The sequence below is a fragment of the Leucopleurus acutus genome (genome assembly GCF_964270905.1).
Source record: "Leucopleurus acutus genome assembly, chromosome: 19".
Lineage (NCBI taxonomy): Eukaryota > Metazoa > Chordata > Mammalia > Artiodactyla > Delphinidae > Leucopleurus > Leucopleurus acutus.
The window spans coordinates 56,027,821-56,041,678 of NC_139161.1; the positions used below are offsets into that span (position 1 = coordinate 56,027,821).

The following is a 13,858-nucleotide window of genomic DNA, read 5'->3' on the forward strand; positions in this document are numbered from 1 at the left end:
CATGAGAGGCGATCAGTATGCACAGTCTGTGGGAGAATCAGACCCTAAAAATGAAAAATAATGGACAACCTGAAAGGAGATGGACAGTAATTATGTTTAAAATGAAATTTTAAAATTTAATAAAGACAAAACACAATAGGGGTGAAAAAAGAAGAGGCAGAATCAAAGAAAAACCAAATAGAACTTTTAAGAATTCAAATAATATTTATTATAATTTAAAAACTTACTTGAGAGAAACTGGAAGTTCCACACAGATATGGAAATTGGTGAACTTGAAGAGGTCTGGAGTTTAGAATTTACAGAATAAAGTCCAAGAGGTAAGGACGCAGGCAGCATTAAATGGAGAGACTCAGACGGCAGGATGCAAAGATACAGCATTATGTGTAGCAGTCGCTCCTGAAGAAGAAAATAGAAGGGGAAATTTATGGTTGAATTTTCCTTTTCTAGATTTGAATACAAACATGAGTGTTTAGATTGAAGAAGCACCAAAAGTCCTGATTGAGATCAACCGAAAGAAATCCATCCCTGGACACATCGTCATAAAACTACACCCTGTTAATAAAAAAGAACTTTAAAATCAACCAGAGAAAGAGATAATTGTGTATAAAAGAGCAATTAGAGTGATAACAGACCATTCAGGAGGCACAATAAATGCCAGGAAATCATGGAGGAGTGTCTTCAAGTAGTGACTGAAAATATAAGATATCTAGATTCAGTGATAGACTAAATCTTTATTCAGGAATAAGGGGAAATAAACATATTTTCAGGCACAGATTTAGAGAAGTTACCGCTTGCATGTTCTCACTGAAAAACTAGTTAAGGATGTGTGAAGTAGATTATGTCCAGAAGAAAAGAGTGAAATGCAGGTAACAAGATAGCATTTTAAAAAAAAAGTAGTGGGACTTCCCTGGTGGTCCAGTGGTTAAGACTCCACCTTCCAGTGCAGGGGGCATGGGTTCGATCCCTGGTCAAGGAGCTAAGATCCCACATGCCTCGCAGCCAAGAGACCAAAACATAAAACAGAAGCAATATTGGAACAGATTCAATAAAGACTTTAAATATGGTCCACATCAAAAAAAAAAAAAAAAAAGTAGTGTGGGAATTCCCTGGCGGTCCAGTGGTTAGGACTCACTGCTTTTACTCTGAGGGCCCGGGTTCAGTCCCTGGTGGGGGAACTAAGATCCCGCAAGCTGTGCAGTGTGGCTATAAAAAAAAAAAAAAAAAAAAAAAAAAAACCTTTTAAAAAAAAATAGTGAATGTGGTGTAAGGGACGTTTTCTCTCTTCCCATCTTAGGTTCCTTCACAGGGCCGTGCAAATTAAATTGACAAAAGACAGATTAATAAGAGAATAGCATACACATTTGATTAACGTGCAGTGCATACACATGGCAGAACTCGGTGATGAGTAACTCAAAGGGGTGGCTGGAACTTGGGCTTATATAGCATTTTAAACCAAAGAACAGTGATTTTTAGAGAAGTGACAAACAAGACAGAGGAAAAAAATGTTAGTTTCTATGGCAACGAATTGTAGGAAGGTAAGTATATGAGGGACTAGTAGAAGGTAAGTGTTAGTTGGTAAGGTTTGTAATGTAGAGACCACTGGTGCCGCCTCTGGGCTGATAAGGGTCTAGAATTATCTCTGGTGATTAACATCTATCTTTCCTGGTAGAGCGGGGAGGGGGACACCTTTACAAATTCATGTCCTGCTTTTAGGCAAATAGGGGAAGGGTGGAGAGCTTTTTTTGTGTCTGCTTCTTCTCCATTGCCTTCAGTTCAAACTAATCCTTATGCCACAGTGGCATACTTTGGGGAGGTGTATCCTGCTACCCTTCAGTGTAAAGAAATATAAATAAACATTGAATTAAGAAGCAGCAATATAATAATAATCTGGGGGGCGGGGGGCAGTTAAAGCAAAGGAAAACTAAAATACTAGAAAATAATAATAGGGAGCTTTGCAAAGGGCATCAGTGTTTCAAGCTCTTGTATGAAAGGAGGATAAAGGTATTACATTTAAATTTAAAATGAAGTGTGCATGTTAGAAAGGTAAGAACACAAGAAGACCACAAGAAGAAAAGTAATAGAACTTGTAACTTCAAAATTAGGTGGAGGATGGAGAGAGGAATAAACAAAATAGAAAAATAAAAGCCCACAGAACGGACTAAAAGAGAAAAAAAAGGGGCTTCCCTGGTGGCGCAGTGGTTGAGAGTCCGCCTGCCGATACAGGGGACACGGGTTAGTGCCCCGGTCCGGGAAGATCCCACGTTCCGTGGAGCGGCTAAGCCCGTGAGCCATGGCCGCCGAGCCTGCGCGTCTGGAGCCTGTGCTCCGCAACGGGAGAGGCCACAACAGTGAGAGGCCCGCGTACAGCAAAAAAAATTTTAAAAAGGGAAAAAAAAGGTCAGCACAGAAAAGCATAACAATAGAAAACAGAAAAATGAAGGTAATAGCAGTTACTGCCTCTATACCTGTAAATCGTACACAGCAAATGGAATAAACTCAACTGTTTATAATATACAGACTCTCAGGTGGGTAAACATGGAATCCTGTTGTATCGATGTGTTCTTTCTGAGAGACTTGCCTGAAACGTAGTGACACAACAAGGTTGAAAGTAAAGGATGGAGGATACCAGGTAAAGATGCCAGAGGGAACACACACATCTCATTTTTGTTCCCTTCCAAAACGGACTATAATGCAGGGGTTTTTTTTCTGAAAAGACATAAACCCACAAAGGCAGGAAAAAACAGGAGAGAAGACAAGAGGGTTTTGTGAGCTGTAAAGCATATGATTGACTGGGACCTGACTTAGCAAGTCCCAGAAAGCTGACTCTCAAGCCAGAAGGAGGATGTGCAGAGAGCTGAGATGTTCATGCCATGAAATGCTGACAAGGCTCAGGAATTGGTGGCCCCAGGGATCTCAGGAACAAGTGGGTCGTTGGAGGGGTTGGTGATGAAAATCACAGATGGGGGTTGAAAGCTAGTCAGGTGCTATTTGGATCACTCAGACCCAGCTCTTATCCACACCGCTGGGAGACTCTCAACCCCTTGCCCCCAAGCCCAGCAAAAGCCTGGAGCTTCATCTCTGGGGAGGGTAAAACGGAGCATCCCGCGACTGGGGGCACCGGGCACAGTGGAGTGTAGGGGTAGCAGTCAGGAAGGTACTTAGATTCTCGAGAGGTAAGAGAAGATGAAATAAAAAACAGGACGTTAATTAAGAAATACAAGAAAGAAATATTCAGAGATCAAAAGCAAACTCATAGAAATGAAAAATACGACCTTCTCGGTAGGTTTGGAAGATAAAGTTGAAATCATCCAGAAAAGAGAGCAAAAGACAAGGACACGGAAAATAGAGAACTTAGAAGAATAGAGGGCCAATCTAGGAAGTCTTAGGCCTGAATAACAGGAATTGCAAGAAGAAGAGAGGAAGAAATCATAATTATAGTTTAAAAAATAATCCAGGGGGGCTTCCCTGGTGGCGCAGTGATTGAGAGTCCGCCTGGCGATGCAGGGGACACAGGTTCGTGCCCCGGTGCGGGAGGATCCCACATGCCACGGAGCGGCTGGGCCCGTGAGCCATGGCCACTGGGCCTGCGCGTCCGGAGCCTGTGCTCCGCAACGGGAGAGGCCACAACAGTGAGAGGGCCGCGTACCGCAAAAAATAATAATAATTTTAAAAAAAATTTAAAAAAAACAATCCAAAGATATTTTCCAGAAGTGAAGAATGTGAGTTTCTATATTGAAAGGGCCCACCGATCTCCTAATACAATAGGAAAAATTAAACCTATGCCAGGACTCACCAGTAGTGAGTACTAGTGACAAATAAAAGATTCTACACCTTCTAGAGAAAACATTGTCATATACGAGGGGTCAGGAATCTGAATTCTTCCGGCCTTACCAAAAGCAATAGTGGAAGCCGGAAGATTATTATTATTTTTTTAAATAAATTGATTGATTGATTGATTGGCTGTGTTGGGTCTTCGTTGCTGCACGCGGGCTTTCTCTAGTTGCGGCGAGCGGGGGCTACTCTTCGTTGCGGTGTGCGGGCTTCTCATTGCGGTGGCTTCTCTTGTTGCGGAGCACGGGCTGTAGGCGCACAGGCTTCAGTAGTTGTGGTGCACAGGCTCAGTGGTTGTGGCTCACGGGCTCTAGAGCGCAGGCTCAGTAGTTGTGGAGCATGGGCTTAGTTGCTCTGCAGCATGTGGGATCTTCCCGGACCAGGGCTTGAACCCGTGTCCCCTGCATCAGCAGGTGGATTCTCAACCACTGAGCCGTCTGGGAAGCCCGAAGCTAGAAGGTTATTGAACAATGCCTTCAAAATTCTGGGGGAATAGGAAGCATAGAATATAGTCTCCTGTCTAACTTTCATTTAGCCTGAGGGTAAAGAGAAGTTGTGACACGCAGGGTCTCAGAAAATGGACTTCCCACACACTTTCTCAGAAAGCCGAAGTGTGGTGGGCCCACAGTGAGGCAGTGCCCGAGACAAGCAGGGGTAGGGGAGTAGGAAACAGGATCTCCAGCCCAGGACAGGGAGAGAGAGAATCCAGCAAATGGTGAAGGGGGATTTCAGGAAGACCGCCGTGCCTGGAGAGAGAAGGAAAACTCAGTGCAGATGGACACGGGTCTGGGAGAGACTGCTTCAAGAAGATGAAATACGAATTCACATCGGGGTGGTTCAGTAGCTTAAGAGACAAATAAGAAGTGTGGCAGAGGATCTGGGTGCAGTCAGGTACACAGAAAACTAAACAAGCCGAAATAAGGCAATTATCAACTCCCAAGAGAACGAATAAATGTGCAGGAAGGACCAGTAATCAGAGTCCATAACCCAGCTTTGCTCCGAATAGCAGATGGAGTCAAAAGGTGGTTAAAGACTAAATATCTACTGACAGAAATAAATGGAGGAAGGGGAAATGCAAATAGAGCTAATTCTCATTGCCCACGGTTGAGAGTCAGTAGTGAATGCTTCACAATTCTAAAAAGAAGCAGCAGTTGAAATAGGGAGCTAAGAATCAGAAAAATCTGAGAAAAGACACCATTAAAAAGATACAGAGATAAACCCACAACCTGGGAGTTGACAGTTGCAGCAGATCTGAAAAAGAATTTAAATATACTCTACCCCCACACACATACCTGTAAGTCTATAAAGAACTCCTACAAATAAAAAGATGGTAAAAAAAAAAAAAAAAAAAAAAAAAAAAAAAGATCGTAATACAAAACTCACCAAAAAATACGAATAGACACTTCATGGACGAGGGACCCTCAGTGACCCAGTTAAAAACGTTTATGGGCTTCCCTGGTGGCGCAGTGGTGGAGAGTCCACCTGCCAATGCAGGGGACACGGGTTCATGCCCCGGTCCAGGAGGATCCCGCATGCCGCGGAGCAACTAAACCCATGCGCCACAACTACTGAGCCTGCACTCTAGAGCCTGTGAGCCACAACTTCTGAGCCCATGTGCCACAACTACTGAAGCCCACGTGCCTAGAACCCGTGCTCTGCAACAAGAGAAGCCACCGCAATGAGAAACCCGCACACCACAACGAAGAGTAGCCCCCGCTCACCGCAACTAGAGAAAGCCCACGCGCAGCAACGAAGACCCAACGCAGCCAAAAATAAAAATTAATTAATTAATTAAAAAAATATATACGGACAGGAAAAGTACATACTAACCTTAGAATAGTATTACCTCTTTCCGTACTTTTGTTAATTTGTAAAAACTTTTTACAGGAGTTTCAGGTAACGTGGTACCGTGAAAAGGGAGGGCTGCTTGTGTGCCCTTCAGGGGAAATGAACATCTTTGAAATATTGTATTCTCCCGTCTAGGAATATGGCATAACTTTCTACTCATTCAGGTCTTATGTAATTCGCTCATTATTAATAAACTTTTACATGGTTTTCCATTCCATTTTTTCACTGGAAAATCGTCCGCTCATCCTATATTAAGTAAGTTTTCGTGGCTTGGGAGAAGGAGTTTTCTTTCTGTTAGAGCCTACTGACATTGAGGTTTTGGTATGTGTTTGAAGGTATGTTGGTTTGTTGGCACATTGACTTCGGCTGTTTTCTCCAGTGGTCTCAGGAGGGAGAACATCTGGCTCTTTCTAGGCCTGTGGATTTGGCATGTGTGACTCTGTTCTCCCCACATCTCTCTTACTTTCCCCACTAATCCCCTTTCAGCCCAGGCACACAGTAGGTACTCAGCATCCTTTAGAAAGTAGGCAGTGTCAGAAATGAAACCACGTGCAGCAAGTTGGTCAGTGGGACGGCACAGCAGTCAACTACTTTATTAACGCCATCTCGTGAGTGTTTACCTGGCCGGGGGGTGATGGGTCACATCTTCCTCTGCAGGGTACTCAGGATGGTTTTTCTTCCCTTCTGTCGCAGGAAGATGCTGAAACTCTGTGGCGAGGCGGAGGACAAGCTGGCCCAGGGGCTGATTCATTTCGAATTGCAAGTCGAGAGAGATGTGATCGAGCCCCTGTTCCTGCTGGCTGAGGTCAGAAGCAGGAGTGAGGCTGGGCCCGCGTGAGCGGGGAGGGCGGAGTGGTGGGCTCTGGGGTCCTTCTGCTCCGGGCTATTTCTACCCCTCACCCCACTCTGGGGCACAGTGTTTCACTGGGGATCGTTCCTACCCGACTGCCTGGGGTTCCCCAGCCTGCTAGCCCTTTGAGCTGCGGGCTCCCCCCTTCTCCCACCCACCCCCTCCTCTGCTGGCATCCCCATGGGTGAAGCTGCAAAGCTGGCGGCATCACCGCGTCCCCCGCAGGGTCTCCGCCCCATCTCCACCCCTGGCCTCCACCCATCTCAAGTCTTCGGTGAAATGAGCAGTGGAATCTAAAATAGGACACAAATGAACATAGCTACGAAACAGAAACAGACTCACAGACATAGAGAACAGACTTGTGGTTGCCGGGGGGAGGGGAAGGGATGGACTGGGAGGTTTCGGATTAACAGATGCAAGCTATTATATATAGAATGGGTAAACAACGAGGTCCTACTGTACAGCACAGGGAACTATCTTCAATATCCTGTGATAAACCACAATGGAAAAGAATATTAAAAAGAATGTGTGTGTATATATATATATATATATATATAACTGAATCACTTTGCTGTACAGCAGAAATTCACACAACACTGTAAATCAACTATACTTCAATTAAAAACTTAAAAAAAAAAAATGAACAGCAGCCCCTACTCGCAAGGGCTGGGGACCCGTGTCCAAGACACTCTCTAAGGCCCCCTCACTGTTTCTGTTTACATAGGGCCCTTCTCTTTCTACTTTAAAGGACACTAAAGAAAACTGTTTTCTTAAGATGAAGCCTTAATGCCTATGTGACAGTTTTGCCAGCTTCAACCAAGTGAAATTTTATCAAGAAAGAAAATCACTGGGGGATGTTATTTGTCCTGAAGCCTGGACCTACTCCCAGTTCCCTTTAATTGATCGTACAAGCCTCCACGGTGCCGTAGGGATGGAGATGTTCCACGTCTGCACTGTTTGGTGGCCACTAACCACCTGTGACTACAGAGCTCTTGAAATGTGTTTAGTGCAACGAAGGAACTAAATTTTTAATTCTGTTTTTGTTCTCTTGAATTTATGTATTTATTTTTGGCCGCGCCCAGCGGCATGGGGGATCTTGGTTCCCCGACCGGGGATTGAACCTGCGCCCCCTGCAGTGGAAGCGTGGAGTCTTAACCACGGGACTGCTAGGGAAGTCCATGTTCCTTTGTATTTGAAATGGCATAGCCACAGGTGGCTCAAGGCTACCGTATCGGGCAGCCTTGCCCTGGACCGTGTCTGATTTCCTTTCTAGACCACTCCCAGCACCTTCCCATCCCCTGGTGCAATTTCTGGGACAGATGAATGGGTAAGTAATTACCGAAGTGCTTAGAAGTATTCAAGGAGAACGTTCTAGATATGGTGCTTTGATATGGACCAGCCCTCGACTTCTCAGATGCCATCCTGGTACAGCCTAGACCATTCCTGAGAGGCCCTCTTACTCTTTAGAAAGGTGCTCTGGGGTCCCAGCCAAAGCCGCCAGCGAACTCAAGGGGACAGGTCTGAGCTGGGTGCTGAGACTCACCTTGCGTCTGGGCTCCGCGACGACCCCGGTGCCTGGGGACAATTGTCTGTCTTCCTACTGGAAGTCAGTGCCCTACTCATCGATGCCTGGAAGAGTGAATACAGAGCACCTCGTACAACACTGGACCATCCTCGCATTTTTTCCTTTAAATTCTCCCATCCTGCCCCACTTTTACCGGGCCTGCAAGCGACATCCTGCACTGGAATATTCACTTAAGTCACCTTTAGAAGTAAAAGAGTATCCGTGGGAGAACTTATCCCTCAGTGAAGCCGTGGCGATGTTTCTTCATTATTTACTTTGGAAAAAAACCCTCCCTTCTATAGGAATATATCCTAATTGCATTCCGCATAGCATCTCAGGCCTCCTGAGGCCAGGTCTCCTCCTCCAGCTGTCTGTGTTGAATTAGGTCTGTGTGTCAGATCTACCTGCCTTTCTTCCCGTGTCTGGCCCTTACGCAAGCAGAGAGATGTTTTTGGCGGCTGGGTGAGAGCGGGAGTGAGGCGGGCAGAAGCGAGCCGGGCGACCCAGGGTCTCTGAGATGGTCTGGCTTGACTCGGGACCTGATTCCAGTGAAAAAAGAGCAGAGTTTAGCTCAGGAAAGGGAACCAAGAATTTCCTGTGAAAATGAGGATGGGGAGACCTTGAGCAAACTTGTTGGGAAGATATCATTAATTCTCTAAGAATCTGTCTTTTCTCGCAGACATAGAAAACAAACTTATGGTTTACCAAAGGGGAAAGGGAAGGGAGGGATAAATTAGGAGTTGGGAATTAGCAGGTACACACTACCATATATAAAATAGATAACCAAGAAGGCCCCACTGTATAGCACAGGGAACTCTATTCCGTATCTTGTAATAACCTATAATGGAAAAGAACCTGAAAAAGAATAGATATATATGTATAACCGAATCAATTTGCTGTACACCTGAAACATTTTAAATCAACTATACTTCAATTTAAAAACATTAAAAAAAAAAATCTGTCTTGGGCTTCAAATCAACTGTATTTTTTTTCTCTCCTGTACCCACAGGTGGAAATCCCAAATATCCAGAAACAGAGGAAACATCTAGCAAAGCTGGTGCTGGACATGGACTCTTCACGAACGAGGTGTGCTGGGATTTCTTTGCTTTCATTTCTGCTGCTTTGAAGGAGCTGTGATCACGTTTGAGGGGTAGGGTTTTGTGTATGAGCGTTTTCATTCATCGAGTGTTTCTTGCACCCACCGTGTGTCAGGCGCTGGGGGTCCCAGGACCACGCTCTCATGGAGGCTACAGCCTGGTTTGGGAGTTAGATCTAGGCAAGAGAACACCCACGTGAGGCTGTTTCAGAAGCCATAAGTCCTATCAAGAAGGGAGCACAGTATAATTTTGGCAGGAGATGTGGAGAAGCGGGCTGCAGCGTTAGACAGGGTGAAGGAGAGAAGGCTTCTTTGAGGAGATGACACTTGATCCCATAAGAAGGAGGCAACTGTGCAAAGATCTGGTGCAGAACTGCCCATGACAGCAGGAAGAGCAGGTGCAAAGGTCCTGCGATGGGAATGAGGTTGACGTATTCAGGACACAGAATGAAGACCAGCATGGCAGGGGTGGAAGGGACAAAGTGGAGAGTGGTAGGGACAGAGATCAGGTAGCGTGATGTGTCGTCCTGTTCACCCTGAGAGGAGTATTTCTGATTCTGGGGACCTGGTCTCCTTTTCCTGCAGTCGATGGTGTGACTGTGTCTTCTGCAGCCATTCTGTAACCCTGAGACCATCATGGGAGAAGTGCAGTTCCAGCAGTGCTGCCCTTCCCCTGCTCCCTCCTCCAGAATCTACCAGGAGATTCCCGTTCCAGCAGGGGCATGCCATGGCCCTGCAGTGGCTTAGACTGTGGCCGTCATCAGTCATGGTTGTGTGTAAATGCCTTTTTATTTCTTCCAGTGGCATGTGTGCGTACGTGTGCACGTTGAAACAGTGCAGACTCGTGAATAATAATACGGAAGGAACGTTTTGGTTCCACCTTTGGTCCTTTGTTGGTCAAGTTTAAGAATCTCCGCATCTTATTTTAATTTTCTTGAGAAAAAGAAACAAAGACAAAACTGGATATACTGTGGCTGGGAGCTATAGGATAACGAGTCCCAAACCAGGAGTGAATGATGAGGTCCAAGATGCAGGTTGCCTGTTCTCTAGACCTGCGACCTTGGTCAAGTCACTGAACCTTCCAGAATAGTAGTCTTCTCACCTGTGCACAGACAGTAGTAACATTTGCAGTATTTGTGGGCCGACCTGGGAGGTTGTTTGGAGTGTCAGATGAGATCCTGTTTGTCACAGCACTTCCCAAGAGCTTTCCAAAAGGAAGCTGCTACTATAACTAGTTGAGGCACCAGAATTCTGCATTTGGATCAACAGAAAGTATAGCACAGTCCCCCAAGACCAGAAATAAATCAGGCTAGATTAGCAGAGAAACAGAGTTTCTTTCTTCTTCTTTTTTATTGTAGTATAGTTGATTTACAGTGTTTTGGGTGTACAGCAAAGTAATTCAATTATACATTTATATCTATCTATCATCTACTTTTTTCAGATTCTTTTCCATTATAGTTTATTACAAGATACTGAACATAGTTCCCTGTGCTCTACAGTAGGTCCATGTTGTTTCTTTAATTCACTTAGTGTTTCCCAAACTTCAGTCCACCTGAATGATCTTTGACATCTGTGCCAACACACCTTGTGAAATGTCGATACATTTTTTCAAAATGAGTCTATTTAAAAGAGAAATCTTAACAGCACTACCATAAAGTGAAAGGCAGTGCCCTTAGCTACAAGTATCGGGTAAATGTACAAGTGGACAGGATGAAAGTAGTACCCGTGCTGTTAAATTTTAGGTCCTGTTGCCTGTGGAAGGCTGTGATCCTGAGGTCTCCAGTTGCTGAAAAGGGAAGAGGAGGAAGAATTAGAAAGTGGTTGAAGTTACTCTGACCCAGATCTGAGGCCCTCCCCCTAGGGCCCTTGGAGGAACAGGGAGAAGGTTGCGTCAGGCATAGTGGTGTGGTACGACTTCCTACAGTGTCCGTGCGCCACGTAAAATGCGTCCTGTAGCCCCAGTGTTCAAGTCCCACATCCCGGAGTCACGTAAGATGACGGCAGGTATGCTGCTTGTTCCACCATCCGGGTGACGGTGGACACCAGACTCCTGGGTTTGCAGAGTCACTTCCTTCTGCGAGGACCTGGGTTTTAGCTCTGAGATCTCTTCTCTCCTTCTCTAAGGAACACCTTCATTCCCAGCCCAGAGGTTCTGCTCAGAGGGCTGGATGTTAGCATCAAAGCTTGTCATTGCCTTGTCCACTTACATATTTTCATTCAGCCCCCCTTAGGGGAGAGAGAGTTTCTCCCTGGTGACAGCCGCGGTCAACCTAGTTTTGTCTTATGTTTTTAATGGTGACACCAAGTGGTGTGTAGATTCTGAAACCACAGAGGAATGTCATCAGGGACCTCTCTTCCATGATTTAACAAACTTCATGTCTTCAGCTCATCCTCTCTCGTGTATTGGGATTTGGTAAGGAAATAATCTACTACCCCCTCCAAGTTTTTATGCTTCTAACCTTTAACTTAGACCCTTGACAACTTTGGTTGTTTCTGAAGCCAACTCAACCCAACTTCTTGCCTTTTCCTCTAACTCTTCCCCTGAGCCACTGTTTCCCTAGATGGAGCAGTGAGCGTAAGACCAGATACTGTGCTACTGAAATGCAACGTCACCAGCTACTCTTGGAGAAGCAGTTGGGTTCTCACTGCCCCCACCTCTACCCCACCCCACTTCCCCATTTGGTCACTCTGCATACATTAGGGTCTATTCCTTGTAGCATTCTCCTTCTGAGCTGGGACCTCAAAAAGTGGAGGATGCCCAAGGCAGAGGAGCGGAGAAGACTGGGCAGATGAAACAGTAAATGTCCCACTAAAGCAACTTCCCCGTTTCCTTCCAAAACTTCTTCCGGACTCCCTGTCACCCTGAACTGATCTTGAGTTTGCCTTCTATACCCTTCTCCTGGTCTGTGAAACATCTTACCCTTATTTCTGGCCTTTTTCTTTCCATTAGCCTTTCCTTAAAGCTTGTATTCTGTCTTCACCATCCCCAAATCGTAGACTGATGGCATCTTTCCCAGAGCATGATGGGGTCGCCTCAGCTACCTTAGTGGGAAGAAATGAACTTTATTCTCTTCAAACTTCAAAGCTCAAACTCTCCTTGGACAAGAAGCCTTATTTCTTCTCTTAACAGAGCAGAACAATTGTTTTGTTTTGTTTTTGTTTTTATTGCGGTACGCGGGCCTCTCACCGTTGTGGCCTCTCCCGTTGCGGAGCTACAGGCTCCGGACGCGCAGGCTCAGCGGCCATGGCTCACGGGCTCAGCCGCTCCGCGGCATGTGGGATCTTCCCGGACCGGGACACGAACCCGCGTCCCCTGCATCGGCAGGCGGACTCTCAACCACTGCGCCACCAGGGAAGCCCAGAACAATTGTTGAGTTTACTTATAAGAGCCTCTGAATGAGAAGATCATCCTTCCTTGAAATTCATGATTTTTAAAAATGTTTTAATTTTATTGGAGTATACTTGATTTCCAATGTTGTGTTAGTTTCAGGTGTACAGCAAAGTGATTCAGTTATACATACACATGTATTCATTGTTTTTTAGATTCTTTTTTCAGATAGGTTATCACAGAATATTGAGTAGAGTTCCCTGTGCTATACAGTAGGTGCTTGTTGGTTGTGTATCTTATATATAGTCGTGTGTGTATGTTCATCCCAAGCTCCTGATTTATCCCTCCCCACCATGTTTCCCCTTTGATAACCATAGATTTGTTTTTGATACCTGTAAGTCTGTTTCCTTTTTGTAAATAAGTTCATTTGTATCTTTTTTAAAAATCAGATTCCACATATGAGTGATATCACATGATATGTGTCTTTCTCTGTCTGACTTACTTCCCTTAGCAGGATAATCTCTAGGTCCAACCATGTTGCTGCAAATGGCATTATTTCATTCTTTTTTTAGGGCTGAGTAGTATTCCATTGTATGTATGTGCCACGTCTGCTTTATCCATTCCTCTGTCGATGGACATTTAGGTTCCTTCCATGTCTTGGCTATTGTAAATAGTGCTGCTATGAACACTGGGGTGCATGTGTCCTTTCAGATTATGGTTTTCTCTGGGTATATGCCCAGAAGTGGGATCGCTGGATCATATGGTAGCTCTATTTTTAGTTTTTTAAGGAACCTCCATACCGGTTATACCAATTTACATTCCCACCAATAGCGTGCAAGGGTTCCCTTGTCTCCACTCCCTCTCCAGCGTTTATTGTTTTTCGAAATTCACGATTAGTGGCACTTTTCCCAATTAGTTGCTACCTGTACAAATGTTTCCAAGTTTCCCTTGATATTTTGCTATTCAGTCTCCACAAAGGGACCATGTTGGAGGCATTTTATCACTATTGTATAATATCAAAGTAGATTACTTATCCATTACAAGTAAAATTCCTTATAAATGGAGGGGAAAGGTGTATGTTTTTAAACTACCAGGACAGAATTGGGGGTGGGAGGGAGTAAAGGGGAATAGGGAAGAAAAGAAAGAGATAACTTTGAAGAATGTCTTCATTTTAATATACATATATTAAGTGTAATTTGGATTTTAAAAAAACAAACAAATCTAATCCAGATATATAAAACCCTAAAAATCAGCTGAGTGTTTGTGGCCACTTTGTTTATTTTTACACTTATAGATTGGTGAGTTTTTTTTCCTTCAGATAGCATGAATGGGACGGTGTTT

The 13,858-nt window shown here is 44.8% G+C and overlaps 1 protein-coding gene across 3 annotated transcripts in view; it reads left to right on the forward strand.

Moving 5' to 3' along the window:
- The window catches only part of ARHGAP44 (Rho GTPase activating protein 44), a gene marked incomplete at both ends in the record, with an annotated part of 142,847 nt that overhangs the window by 82,529 nt on the left and 46,460 nt on the right, over positions 1-13,858 (forward strand). For all 3 annotated transcript variants that reach the window (XM_082860068.1, XM_082860069.1, XM_082860070.1), the window contains 2 exons: positions 6,373-6,484; positions 9,103-9,179. In XM_082860068.1, coding sequence (XP_082716194.1) covers positions 6,373-6,484; positions 9,103-9,179 — 189 coding nt within the window. The remainder of the gene's footprint in view (positions 1-6,372; positions 6,485-9,102; positions 9,180-13,858) is intronic.